We start from the raw sequence: 16860 nt of genomic DNA, 5'->3' as shown, positions 1-16860 counted from the left end.
CCATGCTCTTCTCAGCGGTAAACACTGATGAGAAATATTCATTCAGGATCTCACAATCTCTTGTGGATCTGCACAAAGGCATAGATGACCTTGTTGATCCTTAAGAGGCCCTACTCTCTCCCTTGTTACACTTTTGCCCTTTATGTAAGTACAGGCCACCGAGCAGAGACACACAGGTTAAATATATTCTCCCCAACGGAGACACACAGGTAAGCTTAGAACGCCCCAGCAGACAGACACAGTTCAGTACAGACCCCCCCAGCAGAGACACACATGTAAGTATAGACCCCAACAGAGGAGGCGCACAGCTAAGTTTAGACCCCCCGGCCAAGACACATATGCAAGTATGGACTGCCCAGCAGAGATACATCGCTAAGTATAGATCTTACCCAGTGGAGACACACATGTAAGATCTGACCTCAACAGAGTCTCACAATGAAGTATAGACCCCACAGCAGACACATGCAGGTAAGTAAAGATCCCCCCAGCAGAGACACATTGGTAAGTATAGATCAAACAGCAGAGACACACAGGTAAGTATAGATCAAACAGCAGAGACACACAGGTAAGTATAGATCAAACAGCAGAGACACAGGTAAGTTTAGAACGCCCCAGTAGAGACACACAGTTCAGTCCATCCCAATGCCCCGACTCACTCACTCTCCGAACGCACTCGTTATTCTATGTGTTCCCAGGAAATAAGGATTTCATTGGGAATGTTTCCCGGATTCAGTTACCTGAGGTTGGAGATCCTGCTGGGACTGACGATGATCTCTCAGCGGATTTTTCACTCGATGGATCGCTGTGTGACCGGGTTGGAGATGTCAGTGGATCTGAGATAATTTCGGGCAAATGGGGAGAGAGAGCAGATTGAAGTTAAACAGAACACATCACCGTGTGGTTTCTAGATTCTCAACAATATCACACGACAATAATGGAAACCCTTCCCTCACCCCCTGAGTAACACAAACCCCTTTCCCTTCATCCCCATCACTGGATCACAGCTCCCCGATTCTCTGAAACCCCTTCCCCTGGATTGCAGACACTCAATCTCCTCAAACAGGAATCTACATCTCACTCAACCCCTCCATTTCCCCATCACTCACTCCCTCACTTTCCATCAATAAATCCCTATTTCAGTCTCCAGGATTGCTGTGCCCTTGGGTCACGTTGAGGGAAGTGTTTCTGTTGAGCCTTCCTCACAGTGCTGCCTACCTGAGGTTGGAGTTCCGTCTGGGACAAAGGATGACTGGTTGCTGGATTGTCCACTCGATTCTTCCCCGTGGGTGGGAGATGGGATTGTTCCTGAATCCAGAAAATGTTAAAGAATATCACGTCAGTAAACTTTGGGGAACAACAGAACCAACCATCAAACTGAATTTACGGTGGGGTCACTGTAGGGAAGACAGTGGTGCGGTGGGATTGTCAATGGACTAGTTATCCAGAATCCCAGCGGAATCCTCTGGGGACCTGGGTTCGAATCCCAGACGGTGAAATTTGAATTCAATAAAAAAATCTCAAATTAAAAGTCTGACGATGAACACAGTCGATTGTTGTAAAAACCCATTCAGTCCACGAACACCCATTTAGGAAAAAGGAAATCTGCTGTCCTTACCCAGCCTGGCCGAGCTGTGATTCCAGAAACACAGCAATGTGGGTGACTCACAAACACCCGTCTGAAATGGAGGGCAGTTAGGGGTGGGAAATCCCTCTCCCTTCACTCACTACATCCCACTCACTCTCACCTCAGTGATGATGCCCTACTTCCCTCACTCACTATTGCCCTCAGTCACTATATCCCTCTCCCCTCTCTGTGTATCCGACTCCCCTCACTCACTACGTCCCACTTGCCTCAGTCACTACATCCCATTCCCCTCTGTCACTCAACCCATCCTCCCTCCATCACTACACCCCTCACTCACTTCATTCCACACCCTGGCCCCTGACTCACTACATCCCAGCCCCCTCAGTCACTACATCCGTGCTCCCTCAGTCACTACATCCCAGCCCCCTCAGTCACTCTCTTGCTCCCCATCAGTGTGAGTTGGATGGATGTACACAGTGAGCTGTGATTGGTTCTGAGTGAGTGCAGAGCTGGTTTTGAAGTACTGAACCTGATACCTGAGGTTGGGGCCACACCGACACTCGAGGAAACTTCCTTGTCCGCCTGTCGCGTGAATCCTTCCGGATATCCCTGGACCTGGGCCATTTTTGGATCTACAATGAATAGAGAATGAGGTGAATCCCATATTGAAAGGTCTTTCCATTCAGTGTCCCTGTGCCGGGCAGTGGGACACCTGAAACATCTCTATCACAGCCTTTGACAATCCACTGGCAGTGGTGACTTGTGCCTTGGCGCTGGGCTACGATCAACCTAACTCTAGTCTCTGGGGTGAGGACTGGGGATGGGGGTATGACAGAGATTGCAAACAGCGCCAGCAGCCAACAATCATTGGGGAGCGAGGGATCGCGGGAGAGGGGGAGGGGGCAGGACCAACCCTCTGCTCCCTGAACCTTCCTCACTCCTCCTTCCCAAGAGACTGAGGTAACACAAGGACCACCTCACCCCAGACTCGGAGAATGGGAATCCTGCCGGCGGGATCTCATTGTCCAATTTTCCTCACTCACTTGCCGAGGATATTTTCGCTGATACATGTAGGTATGACCCCCCAGCAGAGACACACGGGTAAATATAGACCCCCCCAGCAGAGACACGCAGTTAAGTATAAATCCCCCAGCAGAGACACACAGGTAAGTATAGATCCCCCAGCAGAGACACACAGGTAAGTATAGATCCCCCAGCAGAGACACACAGGTAAGTATTGCTCCCCTCGCACAACGGAGAGAGACGTCGAACTTTCTTTATCTGTATTTGTGACATTTCCAAGTCACTTCTTTTGATCTTTTGGAAGGAACAGCTTACCCGTGCAATAGGCATCACAATATCGTAAGGACTTCAACTCATAAACGACGTAATGGCTGCAGTTTTTAATCTTATCTGGTGGCGCAGGTGACAGAGTTTCCCTTTCCAGCTTAAACAAACTGTCCTGGTCACCACTCCCTGTCCCAGGGTGGGATGTGATCCTGAAATGAGGTGTATAAATATTGGAGAGTGTAAGCGATGTGAACAGTGCTGGACAGTGAGAGTAAATCCGATATTGTAAAGTCTGACTTACCGTTTAACCAGCCTGAACGATCTGTGGAGCAGTGTCCCTCTGGGATAGGAGTCTCCGGAATCTTCCATCCGTCAGAACTGGAACAACAAACAAACACAGACACACACACAGACACACACACACCATCAGCTCCTGAACTGTGAACTTCAATAACAATATCTCCAATACTCCTTCCTGGAAGGTCGAAAGGGGGGATATAGAGAGATTTTAGTTGGTTGGCCATGCTAAATTTCCCCTTAGTGTCGGGGGAACAGTTACTGTAAATGCATGGGGGTTATGGGGATACGGCCTGGATGGGACTGTGTTAGGTGCAGATTCATAATTCTGTGACTCTATCCCACAGCAAATCCTTCTTTCGCAGACCCCCCCCTCCAGTCTGTTCTCCACGCTCCACCCCCAATTTCAACCCCCAACCCTAACCCCTCCCTTCCAGACCCAATGTGTCATTTAACGTGCTGCCCCGGGACCATGTTCCCCCACGCCGTTTACTATCTCCTCACTGCTCTCGCTCCGTCTATCCAGTATTATCTCCCTCTCTCTCTCTTCTCAGTCTCTATCTCTCTGTCTCTCTCTCTCCTCTGTTCTCTCTCTCTATCCAGTATTATCTCCCTTTACTCTCTGTCTCTCTCTTCCACCTCTATTTATCCAGCTTTATCTCATTTTACTCTCACTGTATTCTCTCTGTCTATCTGGTGTTAGCCCTGTTTACTTTCTCTCTGCTCTCTCTCTCTATCAAGTGTTAACTCGCGTAATTCCATCTGTGTTTTCTCTCTCTCTATCCAGTGTTGTTTGCCTTCACATACACTCCCTCTGTCCAGCGTTATCTGCCTTTACACATTCTCTCTCTTCTCCCTATTTCCACTGTTATTTGTCTTTACTTTCTCTGTTTAATCTCTCTCTCTGCACTGTATTTCTCTCTATCCAGTGTTATCTGCCTTTACACTCTTTCTCTGTTCTTTCTTTCTCCCTCTATCGATTGTTATCTCCCTTTACACGGTCCCTCTGCTCTTCCTCTCTCTCTCTATCCAGTGTTATGACATTTTTAGTGGTCCATTTGTTCTTTCTCTCTCTCTATCCAGTGTTAGCTTCCCTTTACACTTTCTCTCTTTCCAGTCTTATGGCCTTTTACAGAAGTCCCTCTGTTCTTTCTCTCTCTCTATCCAGTGTTGTCTTCATTTACTCTATCCAGTTGTATCTCCCTTTACTCTTTCTCTCTCTCTCTGTATCCAGTGTTTTTACCTTTTATTCTTTGTCTCCCTTCTGCCACCCAACATGGTTTTGTGCTGTTTCTATCCCTCCTCATGTCCCCTCCCCAACCGCCGCTCTGCTCTAATAACCGACATCAATCCCTTACCTTTTAAATCGATACCACCCGTGGTTGAGTTTATTGTCGCATTTTCGAGTGGAGCAAACTGTCCTGTTACACTCTGCACTCCTCCAGGGCTAGTCCAGGATGGTGTGATTTACACATGGGTCAGCGATTGACAGGTCTGCGACTGGTTGACAGAGAGAGGATTCATCTTAATATTAAGCCCATTTATTGTTGTAGAGAAGTGGAAATCTGGGGGTGTCAGTAACATTAGATTGAACCTTTCCCCCCAATAACAAATCCACATTGTTTCCCATCAGTCTCCCAGTACAGCCTGTTCCCCGCTCCCTCCTCTCCGGTGTAACTCAGTAACTCACAACAGGAACCGCTTCCACATCAATCCCACTCCCCAGAAAGCAGCAACCAAACCTACAATCTATTGCTTCAGTAGAAACTGGTTCAGTTTGGACATCTCTCCTTCCCTTCGGAAAACTGAGCTGGGGGCAGCTGTTGGGGGAGTGGGGGTGTTGCCCGAAGCTCGTCGTCCAATTTGGGTCGGGGGCGTACCCATCCAAACAGTGTATTCCGTTCATGTTCCTCTTCCTGGAACACACAATGTGCTGAGATGGACTCGCATTTCCCAGAACAGTTTGCGAGGCAGGTCGTGGGGGTAATGGGGGCGTAAAACTTGAGGGAGGACCGTGTGGTGGGCGCACACTCCATTAAACCCTTAGAGGGGGGTTCAAGCATGGACCTTCTGCCTGAGATGCACAGTGCCACAGTGGTTAACATTGCAGCCTCACAGAGCCAGGGACCCAGGTTCAATTCCTGGCCTGTCTCACTGTCTGTGCGGAGTCTGTGCGTTCTCCCCGTGTCTGCATGGGTTTCCTCCCGGTGCTCCAGTTTCCTCCCACAGTCCAAATATGTGCTGGTGAGATGCATTGGCCAAGTTAAGTTTACCCTCAGTGTGCATGAACAGGTGCCAGAATGTGGCAACTTGGGGATTTTCACAGTAATTTCATTGCAGTGTTAACTCTATCCAGTGTTGTCTCCCTTTACTGTCTCTCCCTGTTTTCTCTCAATCCAGTTTTATCTCCCTTGAACTCTCTCTCCCTGTTTTCTCTCAATCCAATTTTATCTTCCTTTACTCTCTCTCCAGCGTCTTTACCTTTTACTCTTCGTCTCCCTTCTCCCACCCAAATTGGTTTTGTGCTGTTTCCGTACCGCCTCATGTGACCAATAAATGAACTTAAAAAAAACCCTGAAAGATGCAAGGATGGTAACCTATACGCCAAAACCGCCTGCCCCCACCCCCAAACTCAGGCAATCTCTGCGACCAGCAGAAGGAGCACACAACACTTGCATCCACACATGGGGGCTGTAGAGTTCCACAGACATTGTAAACCAGTGTCTGACTTAGTTCAATGTAGCCTTGGTCATAAGCTCACTTTCCATGTAGCCTTGGTCACATCATCACTTAATGTTTCAGACACTTATCCGTTGTGTTTCTTACACCACTGAAGGACATTACTTTCTGTTAGTGTCCCGGTTTATCCAGTCTCAGACCCCTCCTGGCTCATTTTGAAACAACAATGTACCTGTGCAATAAGTAGCGTTACAGCCTGGTGTCGGTTTCAGCTCATAGACAAAGTAACTGCCGCAGTTTGTAATCTTCATCTCTCGTTTCCAGGTGCAGGGATTCCCACTCCAGTTAAAACAAACTGTCCGGTTTACTTCCCCCTGTTCTAGGGTGGGATGTGATCCTGAAATGAGATGTATAAATATTGGAGAGTGTAAGCGATGTGAACAGTGCTGGACAGTGAGAGTAAATCTGATATTGTAAAGTCTGACTCTACCCTCTAACCAGCCTGGACGACGTGTCGAGCAATGTTTCACTGGGACCGCAGTCTCCGGAATCTTCCATCCGCCGGAACTGGAACAACAATCACACAGTCACTCTGAGCTTCCCCGGCAAGTCTCGGGATGAAGGATGTTGAAGGGTTCTCCCCAGGACACACTCGCTTTAATCTCACCCAACCAACACCAGCACCCCACCTCTAGTGAAAATTATCACACGTCTGATTGGTGTGCTGGGGGGATCAACAGCATTAACAGGAGGAGCGGATTCTCTGACTACAGCTCACAGTCTCTGAACGTCGCTTTTACACACTCAAAACTTTAACTCTCTCTCACCCTCCCTCTCTCCCTGTATCTCCCTCTCTCTGTGCTCTCCTCTCTCTGCCACCACACTCTGTTTCTCTGCCCCTCCCTCTCTCTCCCTGCCCCCGTCCCTCTCTCTGCCCCCCTCTCCCTCTTCTCTCTGCCCCACTCTCTTGCTGCCCCCATTTTCTTTCTCTCTGCCCCCTCTCTCTGCCTATCCCTCTCTCTGCCCCCCCCGCCCCCTCTCTCTCCTTATCCCTCTTCCCTCTCTCTCTCTGTGCCTTCCTCTCTCTCTGCCCCCTCTCTCTCCGCCCCCCCTCCTCTGCTCCCATTTTCTCTCTCTGCCCCCTCTCTCTTTCTCTGCCCCGCACCCCCCCCCATGTCTCTCTCTGCCCCCTCCATCTCTCTCTGCCCCCTCCCCCTCTTTTCCTGTTTATTTCCCTGTCTCTTTCTCTCTCTCCCCTTATAACCAGACCAGACCAGTCAGGACTTTCCAGCTGCTGCGCATGGCCTCACCGTTACCCTGCTCCAAAACACACTGCGTTTCCACCGTGGATGGCGGGGTGGGGGGAAGCGGGGGAGGAGGAGGACAGACTTGTTAGTTCAATTCTTCTACACCCTGTCATCCATCCATGAATCAGTGCATCTGATCGCCTTAATGATCTAACTTTTGAATTCCATCTTCCCTCATACTTTGACTTCAGAAGAGAAGGAGGATTCCAGGTAAGTCTCTGACATTTACCATCTCAGGGGTTGCAGCTTCAGTGATACGGGCTGGCACTGTCTGACCCCATCGCAGTGGAACTACTGTGGGACTTGGAGCAAAGTCCTCTGGCGGGATTGGATGATCGAGACAGTGGACAGGACAGAAAACCCCACCCATCATCCCCACTACCTGCCACTAACACCCACACTCTCAGCTGGTTGAGCTGGGTGTGTCCCTACACCTTACCTGTTGAACCTGTACCAACCGTAGACAAGATCCCTGTCACACTGCACCTGTCTCACACACTCTGTCCCAGTACAATCGCTGCTTCTCCAGGGCTGGTTCAGCACCATGTGATCTACACACAGGTCAGTGAGCGCTGAGTTTGGGTCTGAGTGACAGAGAGATGTTTAACGTTAACAGATAAAGTACAGTCAGTCTCACACAGAGATATGTGTCGAGCCCATCCCCCCTCGTTAAGACAACAGCAATCTCAATGAAGGAGAAGGTGTCAGGGGATGGAGGAATCTCAGTGATGTGGAGAGATTGGGGAAATTCAGGAACACTGCTCTACACGGGGAAGATGTGAAGGCAGAGGGGAGACTTGATCCGAGGACCCACAATAAGGAGGGTGGAATGTCTGGGGGAGGGCCAAGAGGGAGAAACGGTTACCATTGAGGTGGTAAAGTTGAGAACGAGAGGGAGACAGACAGATTGACGAGGATAGGTCAGAGAATCGATGGGGACACGGGGAGAAATGTTTTCACACGGTGAGTGGTTGGGGTGTGCAGTGAGCTGTCTGACAGTGTGGGGGAGGCAGGTTCAATCGAGGGATTCGCAAGGGAATTTGACTGGAATCCTGTCATGTGAACATACTTTGAAGAAAGTTTTTTTAAAATTAAGTTTAAAGTTTACTTTTAATCAGTGTAACAGGTAGGCTCACATTAACTCTGCAATTAAGTTACTGTGAAAATCCCCTAGTCACCACACTCTGGTGCCTGTTCGGGTTACACTGAGGGAGAATTTAGCACAGCCAATGCACCCTAACCAGCACTTCTTTCACACTGTGGGAGGAAACCAGAGCACCTGGAGGAAACCCATGCAGACACGGGTACAATGTGCAATCTCCACATAGACAGTGACCCGAGCTGGGAATTGAGCCGGGTCCCTCGCGCTGTGAGGCAGCAGTGCTAATACACTGTGCGCTCCAACAGTGTCACTGGCGGAGCATGGCTGTGGTAGTCAGGTGATAGGGTTTTTTCCCCATTTGGGCTTTCAGTTTGGTTTTCGGGAGTGTGTGTTAGAAGCAGTTTCACAGCGAGCTGAGAAGCAGTCTCTCGCTCTCTCTGTCCTCTTTATTTGGTTCTGAAACTATTCTCAATTCACTGAAGGAGAGGTTTATTGCCTTCCCGTCTTAAAGAAGCTGTGTTTGGGGGAAACAGGTTCGATACAACCTCGTCTGACTTTCTTCACAAGGTATTTACTGAACTCCACTGATTCCTGCAACAAGTGGGTACTAACCTGTAACCAGCAATGTGCCTCAGGCATCAGTCCAGGGTCCACTGCTATTTGTCATTTATATTAATGATTTGGATGAGAATATAGGGGGCACGGTTAGTAAGTTTACAGATGACACAAAGATTGGTGACATTGTGGATAGTGAAGAAAGTTACCTCCAATTGCAACGGGATCTTGATCAATTGGGCCAGTGGGCTGACGAATGGCAGATGGAGTTTAATTTAGACAAATTTGAGGTGATATTATTAAACTAGAAAGAGTGCAGAAAAGATTAACCAGGACTTGCTACCAGGACTTGATGGTTTGAGTTATAAGGAGAGACTGGATAGACTGGGACTTTTTCCTCTGGAGCATAGGAGGCTGAGGGGTGATCTTCCAGAGGTCTCTCAAATAATGAGGGGCACAGATCAGCTAGATAGTCAATAACTTTTCCCAAAGGTAGGGGAGTCTAAAACTAGAGGACATAGGTTTAAGGTGAGAGGGGAGAGATATAAAAGGGTCCAGAGGGGCAATTTTTTCACAGAGGATTATGAGTGTCTGGAACAAGCTGCCAGAGGTAGTAGTAGAGGCGGGTACAATTTTGTCTTTGAAAGAGCATTTTGATAGTCACATGGATACGATGGGAATAGAGGGATATGGACCAAATGTGAGCAATTGGGACGTGCCTGGGGGTTTAAAGGGCGGCATGGACAAGTTGGGCCAAAGGGCCTGGTTCCATACTGTAAACCTCAATGACTCTAACCTATGACATATTGTGCTTTTTTGGGGGGTTTTGTGGGTTGCATGTTGGTTTTGGTTGGGACACATGAGAGATATTTCCTTTAGAGGTAAAGATCATCATGGTTGTTCCGTCTCCTCTTCAGCATTGTTAGAAGTTCTTGCAAAGTGTCAGCAGTATTCTGAATCACACTTTGTTTTTGATAAAACCTCTGTGTGAGTTGGTTAAATCGCACCTGGAGTAAAACCTCCGCGTGCCCATCCTCGCAAAATTCAACATGAAACGTTACAGGCCTGGAAGCTTCAAAGAACATCTCGAAATACCCAACCGGACTCGTAACAAAACGGGAAGGAGGAATGTGCCGAGGTTCCACTCCATTCCGCTCACTCACTCACTCACCGCACCCCACTGCCCTCACTCACCACGCCCCACTCCCCTCACTCCATCACGCCCCCCTCACTCACTACACCCTACTGCCCTCACTCACTCCACCCCACTGCTCTCACTCACTACACCCTCCCCTCACTCACTCCATCCCACTCCCCTTCACTCACTGCACCCCACTCCCCTCACTCACCGCACCCCACTGCCCTCACTCACCGCACCCCACTGCCCTCACTCACTACACCCTACTGCCCTCACTCACTACACCCTACTGCCCTCACTCACTCCACCCCACTGCTCTCACTCACTACACCCTCCCCTCACTCACTCCATCCCACTCCCCTTCACTCACTACACCCCACTCCCCTTCACTCATTACACCTCACTCTCCTCGCTCACTACACCCCACTCCCCTCACTCACTACACCCCACTCCCCTCACTCACTACACCCCACTCCCCTCACTCACTACACCCCACTCCCCTCACTCACTACACCCCACTCCCCTCACTCACTACGGGTGGCATGGTAGCAGAGTGGTTAGCACTGCTGCTTCACAGCTCCAACCTGGGTTCGATTCCCGGCTCGGGTCACTGTCTGAGTTAGATTTGCACATTCTCCTCGTGTCTGCGTGAGTTTCCTCTGGGTGCTCCGGTTTCCTCCCAAGGTCCAAAGATGTGCGGGTTAGGTTGATTTCTCAGGTTAAAAAAATTGCCCCTTAGTGTTCTGGGATGCGTACATTAGAGGGATTAGTGGGAATAATATATAGGGGTACAGCGGCAGGGCCTGGGTGGGGATATGGGTGCAGGGCCTGGGTGGAGATATGGGCGTAGGGCCTGGGTGGAGATACAGGGGGTAGGGCCTGGGTGGGGATATGGGGGCTAGAGCCTGGCTGGGGTTGTGTTCGGTGCAGATCTGACGGGCCGAAAGGCCTCTCTCTGTTCAGTAGGGTTTGATGATCCATGACTTCAGTAAGGTGTTTGACAAAGTCCCTCATGGTAGGTTGGTTGAAAAGGTTAAGGCTCATGGGACACAGGGACAGATATCTAGATAGATTGAAAACTGGCTTGGTAAGAGGAGACAGAATAGTAGTGGAAGGGTCCTTTTCTAGCTGGAGGTCTGTCACCAGTGGTGTGCTGCAGGGCTCAGTACTGGGACCTCTTCTCTTCATAATATATACAAATGACTTGGAAGAGGGAGTACATGGTGTGATCAGCAAGTTTGCAGATGACACAAAGATGGCAGGATTGGCGGACAGTGAGGAGCAGTGCCAGGCAACACAGCAAGATACAGATAGGCTGGTATATTGGGCAAATAAATGACAGATGGAATTTAATCCTGATAAATGTGAGTTGATGCATTTTGGAAGGAATAATGTAGGGGGGAGTTACATGATAAAGGGTAAGCCTATAAAGAGTATAGAAACACAGCGAGACCTGGGGTTGCAAGTGCACAAGTCTTTGAAGGTGGCAAGGCAGGCAGAGAAGGTTGCGAAGAAAGCTTATGGTATGTTAGCCTTTATAGGAAGGGGCATAGAGTATAAGAGCTGGTGTCTAATGTTGCAGTTGTACAGAACGTTGGTTAGACTGCATTTGGAGTACTGCGTCCAGTTCTGGTCACCTTACTACCGGAAGGACGTGGAGACCCTGGAGACAGTGCAGAGGAGGTTTACCACGATGCTGCCTGGTATGGAAGGACTGGGTTATGAGGAAAGATTGGGTAAATTGGGCTGTTTCCCTTAGGAAGACGGAGATTGAGGGGGGAATCTAATAGAGGTATATAAGATAATGAAGGGTATAGATAGAGTCAACAGTGGCAGGCTTTTTCCTAGATTGGAGACAAATATCACGAGGGGCCACAGGCTTAAGGTGAGGGGGGAGAGGTATAATTTGGATGCTAGAGGGAGGTTTTTCCATACAGAGGGTCGTGGTGGTATGGAATGCACTACCAAGTAAGGTGGTGGAGGCAGGCACGCTGGACTTGTTTAAGGTTCACTTAGATAGATACATGAGCGAAATAGGGATGGAGGATTATAAGAGACTGTTTTAAATAAGGATCAGAACCTCAGGACGTTCCTGGAAATCATGTGTTGATGTTTTTCTCTTGTACTCCGCAGGTGTGTCGGTCCACCTTGTTGTCTAACGAGGGGCATACACACGGTGGGTCGTGTGTGGGCTGCTCTTGGATGTTTCGAGAGTGGCCTAGTACTTCACGTCGTTAGAGTACGCTTAAAACTGGAGCAGCAGATGGGCCATGACAGCTCAGTGACTATCACTGTTTGCTGTGCAGATACATAGATTTGGACCAGTATCTGTGGGAGTTTGCGCATTCTCCCTGTGGTTGCGTGGGTTTCCTCCGGGTGCTCCAGTTTCCTTCCACACCCCAAAGATGTGCTCTTAGGCTGATTGGTGTAACAATTGTCCCTAAATTATTCTCCCCTTAATCTGGTTTCCAATGGGGGTACCATAAGCATAGACATGGGTCAAGGGTGGAGGAGGAATAGCACATTGTTAAGATGGTGGCGTGGGCTCGTTGGGCCGAAGGGCCTGTTTCCCGTGCTGTGTTGTTCTTCTTTGTCCTTCTTCTTCTTTTTTGATCTACACCCCACTCCCCTCAGTCACTCCGTCCCTCTCCCACTCAGTCACTCCGTCCCTCTCCCACTCAGTCACTCCGTCCCTCTCCCACTCAGTCACTCCGTCCCTCTCCCACTCAGTCACCCCGTCCCTCTCCCCCTCAGTCACTCCGTTCCCTCTCCCACTCAGTCACTCCGTCCCTCTCCCACTCAGTCACTCCGTCCCTCTCCCACTCAGTCACTCCGTCCCTCTCCCACTCAGTCACTCCGTCCCTCTCCCCCTCAGTCACTGGGTGTGTCAGTGTCCCGGTATATCCAGTCTCACCCTCCTGGGTCATTTTGAAACAGCAATGTACCTGTGCAATAAGTAGCGTTACAGCCTGGTGTCGGTTTCAGCTCATAGACAAAGTAACTGCCGCAGTTTTTAATCTTTATCTCTCGCTTCCAGCTGCAGGGATTCCCATCCCAGTTAAAACAAACTGTCCGGCTTCCTTCCCCCTGTTCCAGGGTGGGATGTGATCCTGAAATGAGGTGTATAAATATTGGAGAGTGGAAGCGATGTGAACAGTGCTGGACAGTGAGAATAAATCTGATATTGTAAAGTCTGACTCTACCCTGTAACCAGCCTGGACGACGTGTGGAGCAGTGTCCCAGTGAGATCCGAGTCTCCGGAATCTTCCAGTAGCCAGAACTGGAATAAAAATCTCAGAGTTACTTTCACATTCTGACACCCTCCCCGTGCACACCAGTACCACATTCTCCCCCACTCCTGTGAGAGCTTTTCCCACATTCTCCCCCATTGCATGTGAGAACGATTCCTAGTTTCTCCTCCACTCGCCTTGGCAGCGATGTCCAATTCTCCCACACTTCCCGCCGGATTACATTCCATGTTCTTGTTACTCCTCATGGGAGTGACAGCCCCATTCTCCATTACTGCCCACAGGACTGAGTCCCACATTGTCCTCAATCCTTGTGGGAGGAAGTTCCACACATTCGCCACTCTCCATGGGAATGAGACTCACATTCTCCCCCATCTCTGGGTAAAGAGTTTTCTCCTGAATTTCTCCAATAGATTTGTCTCTGATTATCTCATATGGGCACTTTCCCTCCCCCATAGTCCCACTCTCACTCGCGAATGGAAACATCTTTACTTGAGTGACACTGTCCGAGTGCCTTTAATTAAACAGCTTTTCAATTCCACCTTCCCTCACTGTTTGAACTCAGAAGAGAAAAAGGACATCAGGCAAGTCACATGTCCCAGTCTGACATTTACAATCTCACTGGTAGTGCTTCAGTAACACGGGCTGGCACTGTCTGCCACCGTCAGAGTGGGACCCACTGTGGGATCCAGCTGAACATCCACTGGCCGTATGGCAGGATGGACGATCGAGACAGTGGACAGGACAGAAAACCCCACCCATCATCGCCTTACCTGCAACTAACACCCACACTCTCAGCTGGTTGGGCTGGGTGTGTCCCTACACCTTACCTGTTGAACCTGTACCATCCGTAGACAAGATCCTTGTCACACTGCACCTGTCCCACACACTCTGTCCCAGTACAATCGCTGCTTCTCCAGGGCTGGTTCAGCACCGTGTGATCTACACACGGGTCAGTAAGCGCTGAGTTTGGCTCTGAGTGACAGAGAGACGTTTAACGTTAATAGATAAAGTACAGTCAATGTCACACGGAGATATGTGTCGAGCCCATGTCCCCCTCGTTAAGACAACAGCAATCTCAATGCAGGAGAAGGTGTCGGGGATGGAGGAATCTCAGTGATGTGGGGAGATTGGAGAAATTCAGGGACAGTGCTCTCCATGGGGAAGAGGTGAAGGCAGAGGGGAGACTTGATCCGAGGGCTCATGATAAGGAGGGTGGAATGTCTGGGGCAGGGCCAAGAGGGAGAAATGATTACCATTGAGGTGGTAAGTTGAGAACGAGAGGGGGACAGGCAGATTGACGAGGATAGGTCAGGGAATCGATGGGGACACGGGGAGAAATGTTTTCACATGGTGAGTGGTTGGGGTGTGCAGTGAGCTGTCTGACAGTGTGGGGGAGGCAGGTTCAATCGAGGGATTCGCAAGGGAGTTCGACTGGAATCTGGAAAGGCCGAAAGTGCCGAGGTTACACCCCACTCCCCTCGGTCACTGCACCCCGCTCCCCTCGCTCACTGCACCCCGCTCCCCTCGCTCACTGCACCCCGCTCCCCTCGCTCACTGCACCCCGCTCCCCTCGCTCACTGCACCCCGCTCCCCTCGCTCACTGCACCCCGCTCCCCTCGCTCACTGCACCCCGCTCCCCTCGCTCACTGCACCCCGCTCCCCTCGCTCACTGCACCCCGCTCCCCTCGCTCACTGCACCCCGCTCCCCTCGCTCACTGCACCCCGCTCCCCTCGCTCACTGCACCCCGCTCCCCTCGCTCACTGCACCCCACTCCCCTCGCTCACTGCACCCCACTCCCCTCGCTCACTGCACCCCACTCCCCTCGCTCACAACAACCCACTCCCCTCGCTCACTGCACCCCACTCCCCTCGCTCACTGCACCCCACTCCCCTCGCTCACTGCACCCCACTCCCCTCGCTCACTGCACCCCACTCCCCTCGCTCACTGCACCCCACTCCCCTCGCTCACTGCACCCCACTCCCCTCGCTCACTGCACCCCACTCCCCTCGCTCACTGCACCCCACTCCCCTCGCTCACTGCACCCCACTCCCCTCGCTCACTGCACCCCACTCCCCTCGCTCACTGCACCCCACTCCCCTCGCTCACTGCACCCCACTCCCCTCGCTCACTGCACCCCACTCCCCTCGCTCACTGCACCCCACTCCCCTCGCTCACTGCACCCCACTCCCCTCGCTCACTGCACCCCACTCCCCTCGCTCACTGCACCCCACTCCCCTCGCTCACTGCACCCCACTCCCCTCGCTCACTGCACCCCACTCCCCTCGCTCACTGCACCCCACTCCCCTCGCTCACTGCACCCCACTCCCCTCGCTCACTGCACCCCACTCCCCTCGCTCACTGCACCCCACTCCCCTCGCTCACTGCACCCCACTCCCCTCGCTCACTGCACCTCACTCCCCTCGCTCACAACAACCCACTCCCCTCGCTCACAACAACCCACTCCCCTCGCTCACTGCATCCCACTCCCCTCGCTCACTGCATCCCACTCCCCTCGCTCACTGCATCCCACTCCCCTCGCTCACTGCATCCCACTCCCCTCGCTCACGACACCCCACTCACTCACTGCACACCATTCCCCTCAGCCGCTCCGTCCCCATCCATTCCCCTCAGCCGCTCCATCCCCATCCATTCCCCTCAGCCGCTCCGTCCCTCTCCCCCTCAGCCGCTCCGTCCCTCTCCCCCTCAGCCGCTCCGTCCCTCTCCCCCTCAGCCGCTCCGTCCCTCTCCCCCTCAGCCGCTCCGTCCCTCTCCCCCTCAGCCGCTCCGTCCCTCTCCCCCTCAGCCGCTCCGTCCCTCTCCCCCTCAGCCGCTCCGTCCCTCTCCCCCTCAGCCGCTCCGTCCCTCTCCCCCTCAGCCGCTCCGTCCCGCTCCCCCTCAGCCGCTCCGTCCCTCTCCCCCTCAGCCGCTCCGTCCCTCTCCCCCTCAGCCGCTCCGTCCCTCTCCCCCTCAGCCGCTCCGTCCCTCTCCCCCTCAGCCGCTCCGTCCCTCTCCCCCTCAGCCGCTCCGTCCCTCTCCCCCTCAGCCGCTCCGTCCCTCTCCCCCTCAGCCGCTCCGTCCCTCTCCCCCTCAGCCGCTCCGTCCCTCTCCCCCTCAGCCGCTCCGTCCCGCTCCCCCTCAGCCGCTCCGTCCCTCTCCCCCTCAGCCGCTCCGTCCCTCTCCCCCTCAGCCGCTCCGTCCCGCTCCCCCTCAGCCGCTCCGTCCCTCTCCCCCTCAGTCGCTCCGTCTCTCTCCCCCTCAGTCACTGGGTGCATCAGTGTCCCGGTATATCCAGTCTCACCCTCCTGGGTCATTTTGGAACAGCAATGTACCTGTGCAATAAGCAGCGTCACAGCCTGGTGTCGGTTTCAGCTCATCGACAAAGTAACTGCTGCAGTTTTTAATCTTTATCTCTCGCTTCCAGCTGCAGAGATTCCCATCCCAGTTAAAACAAACTGTCCGGTTTCCTTCCCCCTGTTCCAGGGTGGGATGTGATCCTGAAATGAGGTGTATAAATATTGGAGAGTGTAAGCGATGTGAACAGTGCTGGACAGTGAGAGTAAATCTGATACTGTAAAGTCTGACTTACCGTTTAACCAGCCCGGACGATATGTGTTGCAGTGTGTATGTGCGATCTGAGTCTCTGGAATCTTCCATC

General features: G+C 51.9%; 1 protein-coding gene across 12 annotated transcripts in view; it reads right to left on the bottom strand.

The window, feature by feature from the left end:
- The window catches only part of LOC145338595 (uromodulin-like), a 113263-nt gene that overhangs the window by 62364 nt on the left and 34039 nt on the right, over window positions 1-16860 (bottom strand). For 4 of the 12 annotated variants that reach the window (XM_080182958.1, XM_080182959.1, XM_080182962.1 and 1 more), the window contains 2 exons: window positions 14032-14176; window positions 6084-6418 (listed from right to left, as the gene is read on the bottom strand). The exons of 4 other annotated variants lie outside the window; for them this stretch is intronic. In XM_080182958.1, coding sequence (XP_080039084.1) covers window positions 6084-6418; window positions 14032-14176 — 480 coding nt within the window. Of the gene's footprint in view, window positions 1-737; window positions 839-6083; window positions 6419-7597; window positions 7743-14031; window positions 14177-16860 lie in introns of those variants that run through there. 4 more of the 12 variants (XM_080182966.1, XM_080182971.1, XM_080182965.1 and 1 more) reach the window with 3 other exon arrangements.

Source organism: Carcharhinus amblyrhynchos, unplaced genomic scaffold (genome assembly GCF_965287045.1).
Source record: "Carcharhinus amblyrhynchos unplaced genomic scaffold, sCarAmb.v2.hapA chromosome_104, whole genome shotgun sequence".
NCBI classification, from domain to species: Eukaryota; Metazoa; Chordata; class Chondrichthyes; order Carcharhiniformes; family Carcharhinidae; genus Carcharhinus; species Carcharhinus amblyrhynchos.
Note: the sequence above shows the minus strand (reverse complement) of the source record. Positions and strands in the feature narration are given on the sequence as shown.